The sequence below is a fragment of the Podarcis raffonei genome, chromosome 17 (assembly GCF_027172205.1).
Source record: "Podarcis raffonei isolate rPodRaf1 chromosome 17, rPodRaf1.pri, whole genome shotgun sequence".
Lineage (NCBI taxonomy): Eukaryota > Metazoa > Chordata > Lepidosauria > Squamata > Lacertidae > Podarcis > Podarcis raffonei.
The window spans coordinates 20685945-20711018 of record NC_070618.1 but is presented as its reverse complement, the minus strand read 5'-3'; the positions used below and the strand labels follow the sequence as shown (position 1 = coordinate 20711018).

The following is a 25074-nucleotide window of genomic DNA, read 5'->3' as shown; positions in this document are numbered from 1 at the left end:
TTATGGAGCGTCCCCCCTGGGACCCCCCTCGCCCTTACCATAGGCGCCCCCTTCTGGGAATCTTCTGATTCGCTGGAGAAGCTCATGGAATCTCTCGGGTCACTGTCATATTCCCCTACGCTCCCCTCTGATTCCTCTCCTCCGCTCTCTATTTGCTCTCTCCCCTGCTCTTCTGCTCCTGAGCCTCTGACAATATGATATATGATATGGTGACCAGAAAGACTAGAGAAAGTTGATGAGAGGGGAGGAAGGAAGGAAGTCAGAGATGATTTAGGAAATTGGCTTCTTCATAGTCATTAAGTTCCACTATGCCCAAGAGTTTTGAGAAATTTTGAAGTCGTATATATGACTGAATACAAATGGAGTCCAATGCCAGTGATTTCTCGAGAAGTCCTTAATTCGTGGATCACTATACCCATAAATAATATGGCTGTGTTTTACTTGCACATTTGGGGTACCTTTTAAAAAAATAAAATAAAATAAATTTACATGTTAAACCATATTGTCCTTTGAAAGAAGCCCTACTAGTTTATGCCGTTTAATGGATTTTGTACAAGTCCATTCATTCACAAATTATTGACATGAGAGCCATATCTGTGTGCCAATGCACATCTTGGGGGTTGTAATCCATGGACTATTAAAAGGGTATTTCATAACTGGTTCCTGTTATGATACTATTAAAACCCACAATTCATGAATTATTGATGGGAGAGGTAATAATGGCTTGATGCTGTTATAACCTATAATAACATTGAACAAAATCCTTAATCTATGAAAAATTTACTCAGTGGACCAACACGTCTTCTAAAACTGTTCTGACATAAGGTAATAAAACAAGCACAGATCTCAGTTAGTTAGTTCCATAAACCATTAATTAATTGGACACAAAACTTAAGCTTCATAAATCATTAAATGTAGAAGTGATTGCTTTCTTTTCAATATTTCTGCCTCAAATTTTTAATGGCACAGATTTTTTTTTTTGATGTATTCAATTACTGAATTTACTATTTCATTCACAAAATCAAAGTCAATGCACTGGGTACAGAGGACAAAAATTAGATAATCTCACATTGCCTGTCTTTTTATGTATTTGATTTGTTTCTTCATAATTCCGTCTCATATTTCTTCCCAGTGGTAGGACAAGGTGGTTATCAATTCAAAACGTAACAGTGTTTAAATGTCTTGCACATTTTTTGGGGGGTGCAATAATTACTCCAAGTGCATACCCTGGTGAAGCATTAATAGACACTGGGATATCTTTGTCACCTGAGAATCTTGTTTCTTTTCCCTTCATCCCCTCACTTCCTATGATACTACTCCTTCTCCCGTTTTGGCGCTGACTATTCCCATCTCCCTTCCCATTGCCAGAATGAAATGCACAGATATGTAAGTAGATCTTTCTATAGGAATCTTGGCAAATCTTCCTTTCCTAACCAAATGGAACATGCATACCTTTAATCACTTTAAATATTAAAGCAGAATGCTTTCCCATAGGAAGTGAATTTCCTTATGAGACTGTTTTAAAAAGCATCAGAAATCTAGAATTTTCAAAATTCCACACAAATGAGGAAAGGTACAGTCTTAAACATACTTGTAGTGCCATTTGTGTTGTGGTTTTATGTTGTAACCCCCCTGAGACCTGGGGGTATAGGGTGGTATACTAAAGAAAGAAAGAAAGAAAGAAAGAGATAGAGAGAGAGAGAGAGAGAGAGAGAGAGAGAGAGAGAGAGAGAAAGAAAGAAAGAAAGAAAGAAAGAAAGAAAGAAAGAAAACCAGTAAGCCTGTTTAGGACTGCAGCCTTATTTGCTTGGAAATGTTCCAATGAGGTTACTTTTCAATATCTGAATTTAGGAATATAACTATCAGGGACAACATACAGTGAAGCTGGTTTATTAACATGTCTACAATAATCCAGATGATAAGTGATTCCTGCCTCTAGGGAACTGGGGCATTACCTCATATTCTTGGGAAAACTTGAGGTTGTCATTAGCCTTCAGCCTTTCGATGTGATCCGCAAGTTCTGAAATAGGTATTGGTGGATGGCTAGCCATACCTGTTCAGGAAAAAAGAAATGATAACGGCATGTAAAAAAACACACACAATAAAACAGAGGGTTTGCAACCCAGACTTAGAAAATACAGCAGTTCAGAATGGCTATCAATGTGTAATAAGTAAGGATGTTGTAAGGTGACAGAAGCAGGCAGGTAGTTTAGTCACTCAAAGCAAGACATGCTCTGGAGAGATGAGCTTTGAAGCCAAATTACTAAAATTTAAAATAAAAACCACCAAGCATATTCCCAAAGCTAACATTCCTAGTGTTAAAAGAAAAGAAAAAAAGTTATTATGCCAAGACTTAATGAGGTTAGCTAGGTGGGGGGAAATGAGACAGTTAGACCTGAAGCTGACTTCTGCTTTGAGTAATGACTCTTAATGTCATATCAAACCCCTTTCCTTGCGCTGAATGAAATGGAAACTGTGTTGGACTTAGGTGAACAAAAGGTGGACTGGGGGGGGAGGGAAAAGCCATTCAAAGAAGCCTAAACGGAAAGAATAGTACTGACAGAAAATAAAGTGATTTATGAGGGAAACTAACTTGAAGAATGTGGGTTACCAGGGTAACCAGAGACACTTGATCCTGCAAAAAATAATTGCAAAAGTAAAAAAAAAAAAGGAAAGAAAGGGATGGAGTGGGAATTTATTTATACCAAAATAAATAAATGGATAGTTTGATGCTTAGAAAATGATGGTTTTAATCTCAATAGAAAATGATGGTTTTAATCTCATGACTAAATAAGACAGGGGAAAATCTAATGATTATTTTTTTTTGAAAAATATTTTATAAAGTTTAGGACATTCACATGCAATTATGGATTGCCAGAGTACCATGCACTGCTGCTTACAGACAACAGTCAATAAAGACAAGATTAGACATCAGACATTTTGAGCTTCAAAAATGTTTTCACTAGTAGCAGATTGTAGAGGCAGGGGTTGTGGGGAATTAGTTCAGCTGAACGCAAACATCTGGCTTACCCTAGTACATCTGAGAAAAGATCTCAACCCCAAGTCCCTTTATCAACCCCCAGAAATTACCTACAATCTACTTCAGGTGTAAACATCTTTGTCTACCAATGGAAAAATAGTGAATGCAGACAAGGTTTAGGGAAGGGATGGGAAAGAGACAGAGGGAAGGATAGGACCAGTGGAAGGGAAAGACAGAGGGAGGGAAAGATAGAGGAGAGAGGAAATGTGGGGTCAACTAGCATGATCTGCCAGCTGAAAATTTTAGCAAGTCCACACTCTCAGTGGCTATTTCTTTTCGGTTCATTAATATGGATGGTTTTCCACCCACCCACAATGTGTTTAGTTATTATTTATGTTAATTTTAATCATGCCAAGAATAATGATAATAAAAAGCTTGTTGCAGGGAGACACATAGTCGGCTAGAAATTGTTACACTAGCAAACCCCATGATGTGTTGAAATTATAGAACAAAACCATGGTAACTGAAGCGAGGAGCTCAAACTGGAAGCCATGTTTTCAGGGTTTTCCGGCACTCGTTTGAAGGGTGTGCTTTAAGAAAGCTAGCTTGCAATCACTGCAACACAGCTTTACATGACATGAGCAGAAAATAACAGTACACATCATTCATAAAATGATTTTTTTTTGCTACACTTTTTACTTAGCTTAATAAAGTCCATGGGAAGGACCAGCAGCGTAACATTCAAATCTTGTTTTGTGGCATAGAGAATAGTACTGAATAATTGTATAGCCCAAGCAATTGCATACACAGTAGTTCTTTGCAATGTGTGGTCTGCATGCTTATACTTTTAAGGTCAAGTAAATCAGAAGAAGACCCCATAAATTGAGGAAACTACTTTTTGGAAGATAAAACTCTAATATTTTTCTTTATATGAATGTGATTTGCTATCTCCCATTTTCATCATGTGCAACAATTAAGCTGGTTTTCTTTTAAAGTAGCCGTCAAATTTATTTGATCCAGATCGAGCACCCAGATGAAAAGGAAGAGGGGAAAAAATAATAATGGGGAAAGGCACAAGAAAATGCTAGGCTTGTCCAGAAATGGAAGTTGAATGATGGAACATCTAAAACAGTGATTGAACAGAGAAAATAATAGAGACAAAGATGTTTAGACCTTTTCGAGCGAATCGTGGGAGAGAGTTATTATCATATAAGGACTGAGTGGTAGTTTGGCTAGAGAGAGAGGACACAGAGCCAATCAGGGAAGCGTAGGGGACTGAATTACTGCTCAAAGCTGTAAAAAGTAAAGCCAGTTGGAAACGGGAAAGAAATTAGTAGCAGTAGAAGACCATCATATTCAGTCAGTTTACACAAAGACAAACGGATCATTTCACATGCACAATCTATCTGTGGACATTTACTACTGGCAGGAATAAGTAGAAATACAAGGCAACTCTAACATATGAACATATAGCTCTGAATCTGAGGGTCAGCTGACAGGAGAAATAGCTTTCCATATGGCATGGAAGTGTTATTTAAATCAGATTCTTAACATCAAGACCCCTCAACTTATCAAGCCCTTTTTTCAGGTGGATTTAGCTGTTTATACTGATGCATCTATGCTGAAAGAAGCACTCACCCCAACAGATACCACTATGATCTGCCTTTTATATTTATCAGCATCTTCTGCAGTTAAACATTTGAGGCTCATCAAAAGGTGGCATAAAATCTTTCTCTCTTTTTTTTTAAACACAAGGGATATAAAACCCAACAACTTCCAGAATTAACCATCTGGTTATTACTAGAGTGTAGCTTTCTTAATTTTATGGCTAATGCAAACTAACTGCATTTCAATAATGTTTCATAGTAATCTCGTAAAAGGAAATAATTATCACCGTACAAGTTTTTTTTTAAAGTTTTTTTTACTGCTGTCAGGTGATATTCTCCCACATTGCTACTCACAGATGATATTTGTTCAGTTTATAGGAGGGGTTTCTGGGGGGCGGTGGGGGGGGGGCAACAAGTTATGGGTACACATAAATGCCAAAGACAGTCATTGGCATATAGATGGGTTTTCAACTGACAGTCATGGACTGTGGGTGGTATTCAACTATGTTTTACTCAGAGTACACTTTGAATTTAGGACTGAATTTAGTAAAATTTAGTTGAGCTCCACTCTGTCCATACATCAAGAGACCATGTTAACTCAAAATACTGTGCAAAATACAAAGAAGATTATTTAATGGACACATTTACATAATTATATATGTCATAGAAGTATCTTGTATTAACCTGTATGTAGACAAAACAGATGGGAAGATTTGCCACATGCTAGTAAAGCAACGCACTGACAGCTATTTGCTTCTGAGCAAAGTAGCACTGGTTTTGATCTTTGGACCCTAAACTGTTTGGAACCAAGTTACTTGAAATACTACCTATACCCATATGGACCAACCTCAGCATTAAGATCTGTTAGACAGGCCCTATGCTTATGATCTTCTGTAAGGGAAGTCAGGACTGAAGGCAGGAGAAACTGGGCCTTCTCGGTGGTGGGTCCTATCTAGAAAACTTACTCTCCTGAAACCTGATTAGATTCATTTTAAGAGGGCCCTGAAGCTGTTTTTTTAATGTTAGTCTGATTTTAAACAGGAGGGTAAGTCATTGTCTTTGTTCCTGTAGGTTGCTTCCATGGTTGTTAATTAGAATTTTAAATTTTAGGGATGGCTGGCTGGAAAGGAAACAGTTCTGCTGCTCTTTCAAGTTTTACTATTTAAATTATAATTTTGACGATGTGTTTCAAAATGTTGTAAATGCCACGTTGACAATACATTTATATTTGGAAGGAGGCCTAGAGGTCAAATAAATAATAATTTAATTTTTTACAGTGATATTCAAACCCTACAAAGAAGTAAACCATGCCTTCTTTCCCCCCTTGACAGCATGCCAATTTTACAATGAATATAAAGGAACAATGCTACACACAGCAGTACAAAGGCACAGCAGTGAAAGCTGGAAAAATTCAGCCCAGAGAGATGCATGAAAGATCTACTGCACCTCAGTGCTGAGAGCTAAATATTCACATTTGCTCACCTCCCACTGATACTTAACTAAGAAAGCAAACACATCCTAAAGTCTGATTCACACTTTATACTACAGATGTGTTCGCTGAGTGTACACCAACATCCCCTGGTAAACACTTTAAAGTAAACACACACATGGGAAAGCTCTGATCTGCTACAGCTCCCTGCCATGGTCTTCTGTGATTTAGGAACACATGCCTTTACATTCACACTTTGAAAGGCAGTCTAAGACAACCACTGATATGGAGTGTTATATTTGTTATAGTGTTATAGCTCAGTAAAACTGAACAGGAATCAGACTCTTGCGGAAAACTTATTTCTCACTGGGGATGTGTGTATTTTCCTTTAAGGCTTTATTATTATTATTATTTTAAAAATAATCTAATTTCTGCTCAAGGGAGACATTTCACTTTAACAGAGCAACTAGTGAAAGGTTTGCAGTTGAAATGGCATGAGGTTTTTTGTGCATTCAATGTTGTCAATGCACAGTTTCACATGTGCTCAGGAAGAAAATACAGTGGAACCTCGGCTTCCAAGCGTCTCGGAAGCCGAATGATTCGGACCAAAGCGCCGAAAACCCAGAAGTGAATGCTTCCGTTTTCGAACGCGCCCCAGAAGTCAAATGACTTCCGAGGCACATTTCTCCATTTTCTCAATGGAATTTGGCGACTGCCCATTGCGCCTCAGTTGTCGAACGTTTCAGAAGTAGAACGGTCTTCCGGAACGGATTGCGTTTGACAACCGAAGTACCACTGTATTCCTTGCTTAGAATGCCTCACAAGCACAGTACTTCCCCCCCCCCTTTTCTGCCAGTACATGCTGGCACCTTATTTTCTAGGGGGGAAATAAATTAATAAATATAACTACAAATGGATGCATTTGCTGGACATTCAGGGAGTAGGAACTAAACCTGGGTGACAAGAGCAGAGAGAGGGAAAGATGAGCACATCACAGGACGAGCTTTGGAAATGACTACATACTCTCGGTTCCCTTCCCCTTCCCACTTGTTGTGGGGCTATGCATTTCCCTACTCGGTGAGGGAGAAGCAGAGGGAGCCACTCTGGTAAGGCAGGCTCTGAGGGGATTTGCCAGGCTCAGCTCACTGGGGTGTGGGAAGCGAGGGAAGGAGGGAGGGGAGAGTGTTGTGTGCGTGCATGCAGGGTGCAGAGGGGTGTCAGTGGTTTGTGTTACAATATTTCGTTCCACCTTAAGAACAGGTGCGTAGATTGTTGTATGTCACATGTCTGTTTACACTCCAGCACAGCTTGCTGGGAACTTCCATTTGTGTATAGCTTTTGCTTATGCTGCTTGCTCTTGGACACGAAAGGGAGAAGACATGTTTTTTCCTTTGTCCTGATGCTGAATAAACTGCTTGTAAATATGCTTTACACAGCCTCTATCTGCCCTTCTGTTGCGAAGAGTTTTATTCTCTGCTGGCTTGCGTGCTCAGCTTCTGAAGCTCGAGTCGCAGTTACATGCTGGTCCGAGGACTGGAGTTTGCCTGGCAGTCGGCCGGTGGGCTGGAGCCAGCTGGGGGCTTGCAAATTGCCCCTGTTCCCTTGGAAGCATCCCAACAGTTTGTGCCTGTTTCTGCCGGGGGTCCATGCCTGGTGCTTCAAGCTTGCCTTTGCCACCCATCCCTTCCTGGAGAGATCCCCTGGGGGCGGGATCTCTGCTGGGCATCCTTGTGGGAGAACCTGCCTAGGAGGCCAGGGGCACGCAATTCTCAGAGGAGGAGATTGTGTTCTACCCTGCACACCTACGGGGACTGGAGGAGCAACAGCTGCTGCAGCACCCAGCTGTGTGCCCTTTGGGAAACATTAGCATCAAGGGGATGGGGCGGGCAGAGAGAAACAGACTGTCTTCGCAAGAAAAAATGGGTGTGTGTGTTGCAACCTCCTACCCCTTTTCTGATCAGCATTTGAGGAGGAGAAGGAGGGGTTCAAATGAGGTGAGGGGTGAAGGAAGCATCTCCACTTAGATGCCTCCCACTGCAAAAGCTTGTTTTTCTCCATCATCCCTGGCAGGCATTGGTTTATTATTATGGGCTGCATACAGCAATACAGTGGTACCTTGGGTTACATATGCTTCAGGTTACATACGCTTCAGGTTACAGACTCTGCTAACCCAGAAATAGTGCTTCAGGTTAAGAACTTTGCTTCAGGATAAGAACAGAAATTGTGCTCTGGCGGCGCTGCGGCAGCAGGAGGCCCCATTAGCTAAAGCGGTGCTTCAAGTTAAGAACAGTTTCAGGTTAAGAACGGACCTCCGGAACGAATTAAGTACTTAACCCGAGGTACCACTGTAATAATAATTTATTACTTATACCCAGTGCTTTTACTCTAGCAACTTCATGGCGAGTACTGCCACCATTTTTTTTCTAGAAAAAAAGCACTGCATAAGCTTATTCAAGTCTCCATGTTCAGAACCTTTTTTATTTTATTTTTAAAAAACCACCCCCCTAAACTCTTAAATACCATTTTCACACAAGAGCCACACTAGGGTAATTATAATGTATGCCAGTTTCAAACAAACATTCATGAGGACCAAAGATGAAAGATTTTTCCCGTGATGCTTATTTTTAAAGCACAGCTCTGAAGACAGGGATCAGCTTACACTAAAATGTGGTATCAGCCCAGGGATTAGGAACCTATAAATATTGCATTATTTGCTGTCTGGTATGAATAGACCCACATAGGCATAATGTGAACACAATGAAATACAGCAACGTATTTATGATCTATTTTGATCTACTATGAAAGACTAAGAGAAGCCAAGAAAAAGTGTCTCTGCAGTGGACACATCTCCTCTCCTTCAGACAAGCGCAGCAGCAGCAGCTATGATGTTCACGCCAGGACCCTGCATGTTTGCGCTTTTGTGTTAAGCCAGAGCTTGGGCTGAGCATTTTGTGCAATCAGGTGCGCTGAGTTGCAGCGCATTCTGTTGGGTTTGTAAGGAGGAGAAGGAAAGAAGTGTAGTTATTGTGTTAGGTTCAATGCTAGCTTGAAAATCATCATGTGGAATAAAAGTGAGAGACGGTGAAAGAATTACTACAGTGTAAAGCTGTTGTCAGTCCAGCCACCCCTCTGAAATCTCCTTGGGAACTTGCAACACTTTCTAGAGATGAATGTGTTGCAATCTTGACTCCTTTCCCTCTTCATTTGACATGTTTTCACTGCTCTTTCATATTCTCAATGGGTGTGGAAAGTGTTAAAGAAAGCTAGTAAGCTATAGATCAGAAAAAAGAGGGGAAGGGAGAGAAAGATTATTCTTATTCTTTTAATATATATTTGAGGCAGAAGTGGGAAATTATACCTTTGCACTTAACAAGGCACTGCAATGAAATCTGAATTATTTAACCTAGAGTGATCTTGTGTGTGTGGCATGTGAATGCTCCTGCTTGTATAATTGTGTGCCCTTCTGCTACCACAGACACAATGGACCAGTCCCTTAAATCTTAACTTCTCTGTCTTTTTGTCTTTTTCCATTGAAATTATTTGGTGGTGCCAAACAAAAGAAACACAGAGATATACAGAGGCAAACCATACAGGCAGGACAACAGGTCTTCTGAAAATGCTGCTGAACTACTTAAACAAAGATGCCGCAAAAGGTAAAATTATTCCCATGACTTTCTTCTTAACTATTACTCTGATGGCGAATTCACACATGACTGTAAATCTCTGGACCTCTCTTCCTTCAGTGACTCCCCACTGAATATGTAAACTGCTTCCATTCAGAAGTACAGTGTTTGATTTGATGTAATGTGACATGAAAGCCCTGCCTGTGGGATTTGATCTCTTATGGTCGTTACACACAGGTAAGTTATCATTCAACGTTGCAACCATGGAGTGAGGAACATGCATGAGTGAACTGACCCTTAGAAAAAGAACTAAGTAAAAGCAGAGTTCTTGTAAGAGCATGATAGATTTAAATCTTAACATTGATCAGCAAATACAGACGCATTACTTACAATATGTGGTCAGGAAGCTACAGTAGTACCTTGGTTTATGAACGTAATCCATTCTGGAATTCTGTTCTTAAACCAAAGCATTCTTAAACCAAGGCATGCTTTCCCATAGACTCAATTTACAAATGGAACACACTCAACAGGAAGATGAACATATTCTGCTTCCAAGGCAAAGTTCACAAACCAAAACATCTGCTTCCGGGTTTGCAGTGTTCTTAATCCAAGTTGTTCATAAACTAAGCTGTTCTTAAACCAAGGTACCACTGTATTTCTATGTAGAGGCCAATGAAGGCAAACATAGCCAACCCCTTAATCAAACACACTTTGTTGACCCATTTCCTCTTCTCATGTTTTGTAATATTTTTGGCTGGTCCTGTATATTACACGTTTCATTGACACTACACACACCATGGCTAAAACTAATCAGGTTTACATCTCAAGAGGATTTTAAGCTAGGGGCTACTCCTGGATTGATTTTTGTCACCTGAAGCTCAAGTGGTCTCAGTGCCTTCCATTGGCTTCAGCTGGTGGCACAGCTGCACCCATATCTGGACAGCAAAAAGCCTAACCTCTGTTGCCTATGCTCTGGTAGATTACTGCAATGCGTTAAACATGGGGCTGCCTCCGAAGATAGTTTCGAAACTTCAGTTGGTGTGGAATTCAATGGCCAAGTTTGCTCCCCAGGAAAATACAATTTGAACATATAACAATCCTGGTCCAACTACACTGACTCCCATTTAGTTTCTGGGCCCAATTCAAAGTGCTTGTTTTGACCTATAAAGCCTTAAACAGCTCAGGACTGCAATACCTCAAGTACCACATTTCCCCATATGAACTGACCCAGAACAACATAAAATTGCCCATGTTTCTGTGCTCCGCCAGGAGAGGTCAGGAGGGTGGCAACATGAGGACAGGCCTTTTCTGTGGTGGCTCCCCATCTGTGGAATGCTCTCCCAGGAAGGCTCACTTGGCGCCTTCTTTACAGATATTCAGGCACCAGTGAAAACATTCATCTTCATCAAGGCCTCTGGCTTATTAAACAATCTAAATGTGTTGCAATGGTTTGGGGTTCTTTTTTTCTTTTCTTTTTTGCTATTATGTTATGTATTGTGTGTTTTTATTTTATGTTGTAAAAATCCCTGTAATAGGTGGTATATAAATTTAATCAATCAATCAATCAATCCAAGAATTGCCAATGTGGTGCCCATGGGCACCATGGTGCCCATGCCTTCTCCTGTCTGACACACCCTCTCACCCCACTCCACTCAATGCCCCCATGACCACAAGGTGGTAAGGATAGTGATGGTTTATGCCACTGAAAAGTACATAGAGCTGAAGGAGGAATTTGGAAGAATGACTCTCTTTCCCACTTCTTCTTTTGGTTTGATGTGCTTTTCTACTAGAACCAACTTATGTCCAGATTCCAAAAGAAGTGAAATATGTGCACGCATGCACACTTCTTCTTATTCCCTCTCTCTCTCTGGTTGATACAGTGGAAGGGGAACAGAAATCGCCAGAGGGTGGCACCCACGGCGTTCACTCACTTCAAGTTAAGGTGGTTAGGTTGGTCTCAACTAGAGCCAGGGCTTTTTCAGTACTGGCCCCGACTTGGTGGAACGCTCTGTCACAACAGACTAGGGCTTGCGGGACTTGACATCTTTCCACAGGGCCTGCAAGACAGAGCTGTTCCACCTGGCCTTTGGTTTGGACTCAGTCTGACCCTTATGTTTCCCTCCCCTTATGGTTTTGATCTATGGGCTACTTTTAAAATGAGACTGCATTTTAAATTGCATTTTAACCTGTATTTTAAATTGGGTTTTTTTCCCCTATTATGTTTTTACTGGTGTTAGCCGCCCTGAGCCCGGCTCTGGCCGGGGAGGGCGGGGTAGAAATAAAAATTATTATTATTATTAAATGTTCCCACACGTCTAACCATGTTGGTGACCTCTGAAATAATTAAGCATACTCCATCTCATTTTTATCCTACAACCATTGTCAGATCACAGACAAATACTGAAGAGTTTTCGTAACTCAAAAAGAGAGAGAGGAAGTTTTGCATCTTACCTGGGGTCTGAAAATTAAGGCGCCGTAGCTCTACTGGATCTGTGGGGTGGTGGGAAGGAATCTCCTTGTTGTTAGGTATACTGCTCTTTCTAGAGTCCGTCTCTGCCCTTTTCCTACATGGACAAAGTGAGCACAGTCATTAAGAAGTTACATTCACCATTTACAAAGAGATATATTTATTCCTGTCCTTTTCCCTCCATCTCTGTATTTTAAAACGCAGTGGGAATACTACATTCTGTGGGATTCATTTAAAAAATGCAACATTTTAAAGAGAGTAAGCTGCAGACAGAAACTGAGGGAGGAGTTCAATGGACTGCTAAGCAGATCATTCCATCAGTGAGGGCATTTTCTGCTAGCCTGATGGAATGATCTGACCTCTTCTTCCCCTGCATGCAACTATATAGGGGTTTTCTTGGCACCCACAGAGACAATTAGGGGGTGCATAAGAGGAAGAGATGCAGGGAAGCCCTATTGCCCTAGCTTCAGCTCCTTCTGAGGGCTTCTGCTGGCAGGTCTAGTCAGCTGAATCTGGCCCATATTGTTTGGAATTAATATGCTTTATGAAGCAGGAAATCTTCATGCATGTAGTAGCTAAAGTCATCATTACAACCAAGTAAAACTGGGGTTTTCCTAGGATTATTTATAGAAAAGAAAGAGCTCCTTCTTCAGTAGCACCTCCCAACTAAACGTCGAACTAAAGGAGGTTGATAGTCAATAACCGGCCAGTTCTTCTGCAGTTGTGCTTCCTGAATAGCACCATTTTGGAAGGAAGCCAAGTATTCTTAAAAAATTGATTCTATGATAGAGAAGGCCAACATGAAATATTAAAAGGAGTTGACACTAGTATCCCCCCAAAAGGGAAACATTCAATTTTGAAAGCTGTTTTAAGGCATCTTCACCTCTTATGTACCTGGCCATGTTTATTTAGACTGGCAAAGAGTGTTCTCCCTAAAATGAGAGCACGTGTTGCGGTGTGGGCCACTAGGCCAGCCCTCGGTTGCCAGGCAGGTTAATAGTTATTGCCTGGCACAATGATTGGCTGACCGGGTTGCTGGGGCAAATTGCATGTAGCAAATTGGGTGGGTGGGACCATAGGCTTTAAATATTGGGGCACAATGCTTTTGCTTTCTCTTTCGCAGAATGCATCGGATCACCTGCCCACCCGCCCTGTGTTCCGGTTGACCTTGCTTTGCCTGTCATGGGGTCATCTGCCTTGGGGCAGGGGCCTAGTAGGAACTTTGCCATTTGGCTGATTGGCTGGTGCCATTTGGTTTTTGCCTACTACTTAGCAATTCGTCACAACTTGTAAGGTTGCAGTTAGGCATTGGTTATAAAAACTGGTGGTGGAGGGGTCAGGATAGGCTGTGCCTGCCCCTCCAATGGTGCTGGAAGGGAATTCCGTTAAAGGAATCCTGGTGCTTGCCACGATTTCGTCTAATTCCTGAAATGGGAACAGGGCTGGCAAGCCTTGGGGAGCTGGTTGGGTGAGCGGTGCTCACCCAACAGCCTTGGGGAGCTGGTTGGGTGAGCGGTGCTCACCCAACTGACGCTCAGCTCAACTGATCCCCAACATTGTTTTCCCTTCACTGGCTTCCGATGGAGTTCGGAAAGTCAGTTCTGTCCCAGGCGGGGGGACAGATGGTCATAACCAATGTCTAAGCAACCACTCACAGATTTTGTATTTTAATAAAGTTGTGGCCAAAATAGTGCCAAAAACCTTAAACTAAAATTACGTGTGATTTGTGAATTATTTTGAGGGGTGGCTTGGGGACCTCCACACACAAACGTTATGTATAATAAACCAACCAGGTTAGGAAAATAGAAAGCTATATCATATTGCATAAGACAATTTAGGAAGGGTTGTGGCTCAGTGGTAGAGCATCTGCTTTGTATATAAAAGGTCTTCAGTTCAATTCCAGGCATCTCCAGGCAGGCCTGGGAGAGAACTCTGCCTGAATCCCTGGTGAACTGCTACCAATCACAGTATTGAGCTAGGTAGACCAATGAGGTAGCTTCCTATGTTCCTATGCGTATCTAGCTTTGTATTTTATCTACAAGGACTGGGACCAGTTCTTCAGGGTTTCAGGCATGAGAATGCCCTATCGGAAGATGATTGGGTAATGCACCTGGGATCTCTTGCATGCAAAACCTGCACTGTCCTACAGAGACATTTTATGTAGATTGGTTTTCTAGGTTTCCCAGTAGGAGAGCAATTGTTCTTCACTTCTCACCTGTCAGGTTTACTGCTCCATTATTATGCAGCGGAAAAGGAGGGGAAAAGGTTAAATGTTAGTCGGCCAATGGCAAAGGAATTACCGCGACAATAGAAAACAGTGTTCGCAATTAGGATGCAGAATGTAACAGCCCATGAAAACATGAAAAATTTTCTAATCATAGAAAAATATGGGGGCACAGGGTACATTCAAAGGAAGTACTTCATGGCTGAAGAAACTTAAGCAACATTTGGATAAGTTTTCCTTGAGACAGAGGTTGTATCAAAGGCATTCTTTTCTTAAGGCATCTCTGGGAAAAAACCAAGGCCACAATATACAGCATATCAGGAGGTAGGAGATACTGAAAGTCTATTATTATTCTATTTATTTATATCTTGCCTTTTTCCCTGACAGGGACTCAAGGCGGCTTACAAATAAAATATAAACAGCTAAAAACATAGAAAAAAACATCATTGAAAACAATGATCTATTGAAACATACAGGTCGTTAAAATATCTTACTTGGAAATATATTACTCTTGGGGGAAAATCAACTGAATCTTTGGATATATATAGACATCCAACAAATGCGTTATTTCAAAAATTTTACAAAATCTGATCTGAGCTGCATTTATAAAAATACAGCCTTTTACACTTTTTATTTTTTAAATTCTACTTTCACATCTCTTGGTAGCAAAGATTCCAAAACAACCACTAATCACCTCTGAGTAGCATACCCGTAACTGCCTCCCAAAAACCAGGACATCCCATTTTCCCCTGCAAGAGTAGGGCAGCCATTTTGGGCGGGTTGCTCTCATGCCATTTTAGGTCAAGATCTCAACTCCGCCCCCCCCAAAGCATTTTTTTTTCCGGGTCTGGGATCTTGTATGACACCACAAAACACACATTTGAGGGCTCCATGCCTCCAAAACAACTTTTCCTAGGTCCACGATCTTGCGTGGATCACATGACTCTCAGAGGATTTTGGACCTGGAAGATGGTGTCCCGTATTTGGGCCACGTCGTGTTGGAGGGTAAGCAGTAGATGTGTGGAAACCCTGGCCTCTGAGCTGAATTAGGTCCTGAAGAGTGCTCAATTCAGCTTCCACTGCCACTTTCCCAAGTCACGCCCACCTGCCCCACACCTGATGTGACATCAAGTATGGAGCAAGTGAAGGTGCAGCTCTCTGCTGAAAGCAAGATTTGCAGGTACCAACAATCAGTGGTGCCTGAAAACCCTCCTCATTTTCCCTGTGTGGCAAGAAACCCAACCACACAGGCAAATAGACAGGGCTTTGCAGGCACCACAGATTAGCTTTGCAGAGCCCTGTGCTTTTGTCACTGCAGTCTGATTTCAAACTACGTGGGCAAAGCAAAATGCTTCACTTGATGTCATGGAGACATCAGCTGATTGACAGGCAGGTAGTCCCATCCTCCTTACACAACAACAACAAGAAGAAGAGTTGGGATTTGATATCCCGCTTTATCACTACCCTAAGGAGTCTCAAAGCAGCTCCCAATCTCCTTTCCCTTCCTCCCCCACAACAAACACTCTGTGAGGTGAGTGGGGCTGAGAGACTTCAGAGAAGTGTGACTGGCCCAAGGTCACCCAGCAGCTGCATGTGGAGAAGCGGAGATGCAAACCCAGTTCACCAGATTACAAGTCCACCGCTCTTAACCACTACACCACACTGGCTTTCATCACAATCGCCCACAGGAGTGGGGAAAGCTAAGCATCTGGCCTTCTGGCTGGAAACAGTTCTCCACCCATGCTTTAAGAGAGATGAATTGATTAGAATAAATATTATGATTATGATGATATTATGGACTGTGAGAACAGGATAAACTAGTAGAGCAAATGTATGCCGCAGGAGGTAGTTCAGTTGTGCCGATCAGGGTCGGTCTTTGGTGCAGGTGCTCACTCACAGCAGGTTTGGCTTACCACATTGCCATTCAAAAAGATCAGTGAGCCCAGAGTCTATAATTACCTAACTGCACCAGTGAGATTAGGGACATGGGTGCGCTGTGGTCTAAACCACTGAGTCTAGGGCTTGCCGATCGGAAGGTCGGCGGTTCGAATCCCCGCAACGGGGTGAGCTCCCGTTGCTCAGTCCCAACTCCTGCCAACCTAGCAGTTAGAAAGCATGTCAAAGTGCAAGTAGATAAATAGGTACCACTCCGGCGGGAAGGTAAATGGCATTTCTGTGCACTGCTCTGGTTTTGCCAGAAGTGGTTTGGTCATGCTGACCACATGACCCAGAAAAACTGTCTGCAGACAAACGTCGGCTCCCTCGGCCAGTAAAGCGAGATGAGTGCCGCAACCCCAGAGTCGATCGCGACTGGACTTAACTGACAGGGGTCCTTTACCTTTACCTGTGAGAAAATTTCCACCATCTAAAAATCCACATCTAAGTCCCTTTGCCTCTTTTCCCACCTTGTATGTTAATATTAGATGCTAAATATTTTTTATGAACATTTTTGATGGCCGCAATCAAAAAGCTACACTGCCATCCACCAAGTCTTTGTTTCTAAAATCATCTTGCCTCTTAAACAATAAGAAACACAAAACACTAATTTTCCCACCTGCTGAGAATATCTAGGTGGCATGCATACTAATCTGTTTGTACTGCAATAAATGCAGTGCGGTAACTAGCTTCTCGGGCCCCCGAATCATTCATGTTTTGGCTCAACATGCCGATTTCAAGCTATACTGATTTTAGATCCTTCCATCGCAAGGGTGAGTGTGGTTTACTTGATGTGCATTTGAAAACTCTCCCCTTGATTAAACTATCTCAATCTTTTCCTCCCTGCACATGCCACAGACGAAGGAAGATGTAAGTGCTCATTGCGATCTTGGTATATGTCTGATTTTATAGCTCACCCGAGTCATGTACTTGCAGAAAGGAATTCACACAATACCACATGTAACTGCCGTATGCACGATGTACGCAAAACCAAGAAAATCCTATTAAAGGAAATTAACTGTACACTACTGTATATGAGTTCCTTCTCCAAATGTTACTCTAATTATGATAGAAGATAGCTAATGGAGAAAAAAATGTTATTGGGCAGCATTATATAAATATACTAAGTAGATAAATAAAAGGAATTAAACAAAGCTCTGAAATATGCACATCAGTTGTCAAAATTAATGTCCGACTTGGTTCAAAATAATTGATTGCTCAGGCCAATCCAGCTACATTTTAAAAATAGATTTCATAACACTAACTGACATTTCTTCCCTCTAGAACTCTGAGAATTTCCATCTAGTGGTTTATCCTGGTCTGTGACCGTAATAAAGTTCATTCATTCATTCATTCATTCATTCATCTAGTGGTTGTGGCTCTGTTTACCTCTCTGTGCTCTGCTTATATATTTGGGTAAATAAAGCAAATATTACAAAGCCAGCCTAAACCTTCAGTGCTTTCCCTAGTTCAAAGGAAGATAAACCCTTCAATGTTGATACTAGAAGTTTCCACAGCTCAGACGTTCTTTGTGCTTAATAATATTGTCTGAAATCTTGTGACAAACTTTTTCACCACTAGAAAGTAGTACTAGTGCATAAAGAACACATTTGCAAAATATGGACGTATTAAAATTATTTCTTGTTACACCATGTCAACCAGCTGTTGTCCCTCTCCCACTGCACCTTGGATGAACCACAAAGCACTGATTTGCAACCACAAAGCACTGATTTCTAGACTGCAGCAAACTTCACAACAGCTTCTAGTTTTGCCATGATTCTCAAAAGCTGAGGTGGGTCTGCCATTTCCAGAGAGGAGCTCCATCTCTTTCGGTTATCTTTCAGGGGTGAAAAAACAACTATCTGTGGTTGCCTAGCTAAGCAAAACATAAAGGAGACACGCTCCAGTCTCATAAGGTTCCTGCTTTTTGTTAAAATGCACAATTACCTTCTTGAGGAGAAGTGTTTGAGTGCATAGTTATATGTGCTGGTTTATGTGGTTTTGCATGTTTTGTTGCATTAATAACAATGTTGTCCCTTAAGCATTATCGTTATTTTAATTGTGTTTTGTCTATAGCTCCTGGTGAAGGAGACTTCTCCAAAAAAACACATTGAGCTCCATAAACATCTGTTTGCCAGAAGTACTGGAGCTTGTTGCCTTCTCCTTGGTGAATTTTCTCTCTTTCTGCCAGATTGGCTAAGGCCAGGGAATGTTGCCAGGTTCCCACCATTCAAGTTCATTTAGTGCTTTAAACTGGAGGTATTGTATGGTTATCGCTTGACTCATCATTAAGTGACAAAGGGAGAGGTTGGTGGAAACACTTAGGAAAATGCAATCACTTAGTAGTATGACTCAAACATGGCCAGCAGAACTGAATGTATGAATACTTTATCTGCATATTTGATGCCTATGTAGATGCAGGTATTTTTGAAATGCAGGTACAGTACAGGACGGCTGCAAATCTATACCGGATTACATGGGAGTAAGCTTCGCCAAACCCAGTGTAACTTTCTTCCAAGCAGGCTTACAAAGGACTAGATTTGCATGGCTGAATTGTACTTGTAGTACTTACAGCTATGCCACAAGTATCAGAGAAAGAAATTATTTTGCAAATTTATCAGTATTATTAAAACATTTATATGCCCCCTTTCAACACCAACTTTCGGGGTGGCTTACAAAAATCCATAATAAAACAACAAATAAAAACACTCCATTTTCCAACATCATTGCATACTGGGCTGGGACTAGTTGCCTTAACTTTGGATGATTCTGGAATATGGGTGGAAAGATTCTGAAGCCCAACTGGTAGGGGAAGAAAAAACTTATGGGTGGAGCCTAACAGGATAGGCTTGGGGGCTGGAGAGTTGCTGTAGTTGCTAACAAGTTTACCTTTTGTGAAAAAGTTGATGGATACATCTTTGCCTGATATGATTTCTGAAAGGAGAAGCTACTGCTACTCTTTTTCTGTATCAGTAACTGAGCATATTTAGCATGCAGTCATCTTCCTAGCATCTTTGCTGAATTTATTTATTGTGGTTTATGGCTGGGCATTAGGATATTGGATTGTTGCTGTGAAGCAAGACACATGTGTCAGACCAACTGTATCCTAACAAGAGCAATGCCCACAACTTGGAGGTCACTAGGAAAATAGGACGCAGTATTTGGAATTAAGTTCATCCCCAGAAGGGCGAATAAAACTCATTCAAAATGCACGTATTTAGCTGCGATCCTAGACTTTGGGGTAAAGTTTCCTTAAAACTGGACAGTATCCACTGGTTGAGTTTTATTAAACTACCAGTTATTTATAGTATGGTTCCATTCTTTGCATTTGAGGAAATATTTTAGTTCTTGCTACCTCTTGAATGTGTGTGCATGGAAGCTTTTGCCCAGATAAGCTGGTGTATCACGTTTCCAGTAGACATGTTAGAAAGAAAACAATCCCTAAACTTTCTCACCTAGCCTTTGGTTCTAACAGAAGGGTTACACTGCCAATGGGGCAACTCAACCTTGTGAAATTATTGCTTCCTATTTTTATTTTGCATCTCTACAGAGATCTAGGAAAGACTTCCAGGCCTCTCAGAAGTCTATACGCAGCCAAATGCGCCTGAAAAACCAAGGCTTGTAATAGAAGGATTTTGCGTATCCGAGACATAACAGCTCGGATGAGAAAGGTATCCGTAACTGATGAAACTGAAGAGAAAGGCATCTGTAAAAGGAATCACATTTCTTTCTACCCCAGGAATGACTAACATATCTAAACTATAAACTATTTTGTAAACTTACCTTTTGTAAAGGAGTATAGCTATAACAATACAGATGATAAACACAACTGCAAGAACTGGTCCTACAACCCAAATCAAGCCTTCTTCTTCATCTGTAATTGGCTGGGGGTTAAGATCCACTGATACAACCGTTTCAGAATATGGGCTGGTTGCATACATGGTCTAGAGGGAAATAAGATTCGTATTTAACAGTACAGTATCATTTTTCAAAAATACTCTAAAAAATAGGTTTTTATCAACTGAAGCTGGGTGTATTGGGCTTTCTCTATTTCACACTCAAAGCTTTTATTCAAAGCTTTGGGTCAGTTTCAAGATAAAAGTAGAAAAGGGAAACCAAATAAGTGCATTGTATAGGCATAAAAGTAGACTAAACAAAAGCCCCTCTTGCACTTAGACAAAACTCACAGAAAAAACCCCACCAGGAAACAAGCCTTTGACTAGAATTAATTAATCTCAATAGGCTCAGCCCAGCACACACACATGACAGGTTTAAGAGCCAATTAGGAAGACACTTGTATGTAAAAATGTTAATGTCTGCTGCTACACCTTCCCACAATCCTCTTTCCATTTGTGCTTAATTATTTTTTAAAACTGTATTACATGCAGTTAAAACAGCTCAAGCATAAAAGGGACATAAGAAAGAGATGGATTGCATAAGAGGGAAAGCACAACTCATTATTTAGATCACCTCAGGAATTCTCCTTTTTGTTACATTATTTTCCAACTCTGCTACATTTCACTGATAAAGTCAGTGGCAAATTACTATAATTAAAGAAACTAGCTGTGCATGTCCTTGATTAGTTCCCTCTTTTCCAAAGATGTTTGGCAATGAGCACCACTGACTGAGCAATATGTCTCGCGGCAAGAAAAGCCTTCTTTCAGAGGCATGATAAGACTCCACTGCGAAGCTCACGCCTCAGTAACACCGATCAGAGATTTCAAGAAGCAAACCTTATGACTTGCACAGGATATGAACAGTGATGGTTAAGATGTTGGTAGTGATTCAACATACCCAGAAATGTGAGCCAAGTCAATGTGCAGTTTGGTCCCCTTGGCACCTGCCAAGGGTCATAGACACCTGGAACAGGTGATACTCATGCGCTTGGCACACAACCACCAGCGTACCCACACTCGGAGCTTTCATTTTTTATTTAAAAAAACCCAAAGTCTCTAGCCCTCCTTGAAAGGAATTATGAAATGAAATGTGCAACTACCATTCAAAGCAATTTCTGCAATATGGCTTCTCCTGCCTTTCAGGGTGTTTAACTAATGAGTGAAGTCAGAGCTGTGATTGATGAGTGAGTTGTTTGGAAAGTGATAAGAATCCCTGGGGTTCTAAAGATCTGCTGTTTTGCCCCCCCCTTTAGTGCAGTCCCCTGCTTCTGCCTCATTTTCTAGTCCTTGGAATCTCTCTAGTTTTATCTTCACACCCCCCCCCCAGCAACTAGGATGCATCTTTCCTGGGTTCAAGGTCATATTGTAACTTATTTTGTGCAAGTACTAAAACGCAATAAGTGCGAGTGGATGTTAAAGGATCCAAGCCCAATCGCACAGCAAATGCAAAATGTGAAAACTTTGCAAAGAGGTTGAGACGTGTCTTTTGCTGTACAGGAGCTAAAACCAGGCACTCAATAAGAATGCACTGTGTAGTTAACTTACAGTACAATGGTATACATGCCTACTCAGAAGTAAGTCTCTTTGTGTTTAATGCAGCTTCCATTTAGCCCAGGCTATGGTTTTGCATTTGCACTGTGTGTGTGTGTGTGTAAATGGGGTTCTTGTGCCTTTAACAGTTGTGGAACAGGCAGAAATTCAACAGCATAAGCCATTTCTACTATGGCAATAAAATTATGGGGAAAGCTTCACCTGTTCTGTCTCTCATACATTTTATTACATGTGTGTTCCCCAATTTGTTCTGAGGCCCTCCACTACATCTGCAAAAGAGGACAGAAATTTGCATAAGACACAAGTCTATGCAAATTTTATGCAGATATGTCTGCCCTTTTGCAAGTGTTTCAGAAGGTCCAGCCCACAGACAGTTTACTGAACGCAGAAAATCCTGTTGAATCCCCTGATAATGCATAACCGTTAACCTTTTACATACATATGTGCAGTGCCAGATTTACGTATAAGCTAAACAAGCGTAGGGCTCCACTCTCTTGGGGGCCCCTGAAAAACTTAAAGGTAAAAAACGTGGATGTACATTTTCGAACTATAAGATAAAAAATAAATAAAATAAAACCTACATACAGCAGCAGTGTTTTGTGTTGTGTAGGCTCCTATGATGTAAGTAATGGGCCCCGTCTGCTAGCCTGCTCCCTAAAATATCACTGGCTTGCTCATTTCTATATATAGGGTGCCTACATTCTGCATGGACTGGCGATTTTGTTAGGTGCAAATGGCTTTAGATACCTATTAGGTCCATAAATTACCATATAGCAGATATTCAACACAAAAAAACAGCAACCAGGACAGCTGGACATATAAAGGGCCCCATTACCTTCAGGAGCTTAGGGCCTCATCAAACCTAAATCCGGCCCTGCATGTGTGCAAGGAGGGGTAGGGGTTGGAGAAATCATATATATCTAGCATGTGCATATTGGAATAAAGACAATCCATAAGGCAATTTAGGCATTGGGCAAACTTGCTGCATCCTTGTGCACTGAACTTATCCACATTGCTGGGTATGTGAAAAGGATCTTTATTTTATGTAGAGAGACTTATCCAAAACTGGCGAAGTCATTCAAATAAGTGGAGGGAAAGCACCATTCCCCACAATATGCAATTAATATTATGTAAGGAAGAGAAATGTCAAGCGTTTGCTCGAATGCTATGGAGGCATTGGAGAGATACATTTTTAGGAACAACATAAAACTTGCAGTCAACTTACGGATTCCGAGTGTTCCATAACAGCTAAAATAAAGACGACATATTCTTGGCCGTTTTGGAGCTGCTTGTTTTCAAAACCACCATACTGTTTCTTATCCCCCAGGGTGAACTCAGTAGGAAGAACTTCAAAGTGTGCTGCAATATATGGCTTTAAATCTGCTTCCCTCCCCAAACGAATACTTCGGCGTTTCCGTGCTATCTCTTTAAGTAGCTTTGGGGTAGGAGAGGAAAAAGAGAGAGAAAAGGGAGAAAACAGAAATATAACTGTAAACAAGATTAATGTAACTTATTGACAGGCTGATTTTTTAAAAAAATGTATTAAGTCCTAGGAACTACAAAAAATAAAATTCAGTGTCATTTCATGACAACCCCAGTTACAGTTATCTGGGAGTAAGTCCCAGGAGGCTTGCTTCAGAATAGAAATGTACAGGAGTGTGCTATAAATTACAATAATGCCAGCACTTTTATATTAAGTAGCACGCCTCTTTAGAGTTCCACACAACTTGCAGCCTCATTCTCAGTTCAGGAAAAACCTCTGTTACACTTAGCTTGGAGTAGGTACCATTCAATTCCATGGGCTTACTACTGAGTGGAAATGCATAGCATAGTTATAAATCTCATTTATATATGTAAATCTCATATATACTGTTTATTCTTAGCAAGAAGAGGATGTCAACATCAGATTTTTAAAAATGAATTTTTAGTTACTGATATTGTTGTCCATACTAATTCTTTTTAAAGGAAAACACACAAAAAATAAAACTATGAGGCATTTGAGATATGAGTATTACCATTTCCCCCCCATCACATGTCAAATGATGGTCAACAATAAGACACTTTTTTCATCAAGTTAATGTTTTTTTATTGCAAAATTGAAGCAAAATATTTTTTAAATGCTACAGCCAGTACAGAAAAAAGGTAAGCGATCTAGGGCACATAACTCATCACGACATCAACAGACTGCAAGTCAACCCACACCCAAAAACTTTTTAAAATAAGAAAAATTAACTGTTATTAACTGTTTAAAAAGTTACACCATTTATGCAGTTAGCTTAGTGCTTGTTTAACGCATCATGCTAAACCAAACCTTGGCTTATTGCACAGACGAGTGTCTGCAGGCTCCCAAAGAAGCCACAGATGCGGCCGGTCCTGAATTAGGACCTTTGTACTCGCAGGAGGAGTGCTCGCCTTCGGGCAAAACAGGGAGGTGAGTCGTCGGGGGATCAGGACCGGCCACTACCCTGACAAAGATAAAAGGCTGTTGGACCCCACCCCAGGTTGTGGGAGCAACATTAAAAGGTAAAGGTAAAGGTACCCCTGCCCGTACGGGCCAGTCGTGTCCGACTCTAGGGTTGTGTGCCCATCTCACTTAAGAGGCCGGGGGCCAGCACTGTCCGGAGACACTTCCAGGTCACGTGGCCAGCGTGACGAAGCTGCTCTGGCGAGCCGGCACCAGCGCAGCACACGGAAACGCCGTTTACCTTCCTGCTATAAAGCGGTCCCTATTTATCTACTTGCACTTAAGTGTGCTTTCAAACTGCTAGGTGGGCAGGAGCTGGGACTGAAAGACAGGAGCTCACCCCACCGCGGGGATTCGAACCACCGACCATGTGATCGGCAAGTCCTAGGCACTGAGGTTTTACCCACAGCACCACCCGCGTCCCGGGAGCAACATTGCTGTATGCCAAATCCTGTCTGAGATCCTGTACCTGCCCTTGCCTGGTTTCCTGCCTCGTATCCTGCCTTGGCCCTGTTGGACTGACTCCCAGCAAAACCTTTGGATTCTGGACCGGTCCTGGACCGCGTTTCATGGGTTACCCCCAGGCCCAGCACACATTGTGTTTAACTAACTATTAATGCCACAAATCGTGACATTATGTCTATGCTGCAGAATGTCAATACCAGTGAACAGGTTTAGGAATGAAATAAGTATTCAGTTAGCAAAAATGTTTAAAAGATATGCTAGTATGCTTGTAGTAAGAAGAGTGCATAAGACATTATAAGAACATGCCATGGATTGGCAATGGCACAGAGGAAATGGAAGAAGATCATGGTGAGAGGTATAGCAACAACTGGTACACACCAGGACTAGCTGAATATGGGGAAGGGGAGGTTGGGGACTTAGGAGGAACTCACGG

At 41.4% G+C, this 25074-nt stretch overlaps 1 protein-coding gene across 42 annotated transcripts in view; it reads right to left on the bottom strand.

Moving 5' to 3' along the window:
• The window catches only part of PTPRD (protein tyrosine phosphatase receptor type D), a 1152007-nt gene that overhangs the window by 94604 nt on the left and 1032329 nt on the right, over positions 1 to 25074 (bottom strand). For 21 of the 42 annotated variants that reach the window (XM_053371570.1, XM_053371569.1, XM_053371568.1 and 18 more), the window contains 6 exons: positions 22938 to 23147; positions 20049 to 20209; positions 14322 to 14336; positions 12091 to 12203; positions 4154 to 4273; positions 1956 to 2053 (listed from right to left, as the gene is read on the bottom strand). In XM_053371570.1, coding sequence (XP_053227545.1) covers positions 1956 to 2053; positions 4154 to 4273; positions 12091 to 12203; positions 14322 to 14336; positions 20049 to 20209; positions 22938 to 23147 — 717 coding nt within the window. Of the gene's footprint in view, positions 1 to 1955; positions 2054 to 2593; positions 2636 to 4153; positions 4274 to 12090; positions 12204 to 14321; positions 14337 to 20048; positions 20210 to 22937; positions 23148 to 25074 lie in introns of all 42 variants that reach the window. The other 21 variants (XM_053371585.1, XM_053371587.1, XM_053371588.1 and 18 more) reach the window with 5 other exon arrangements.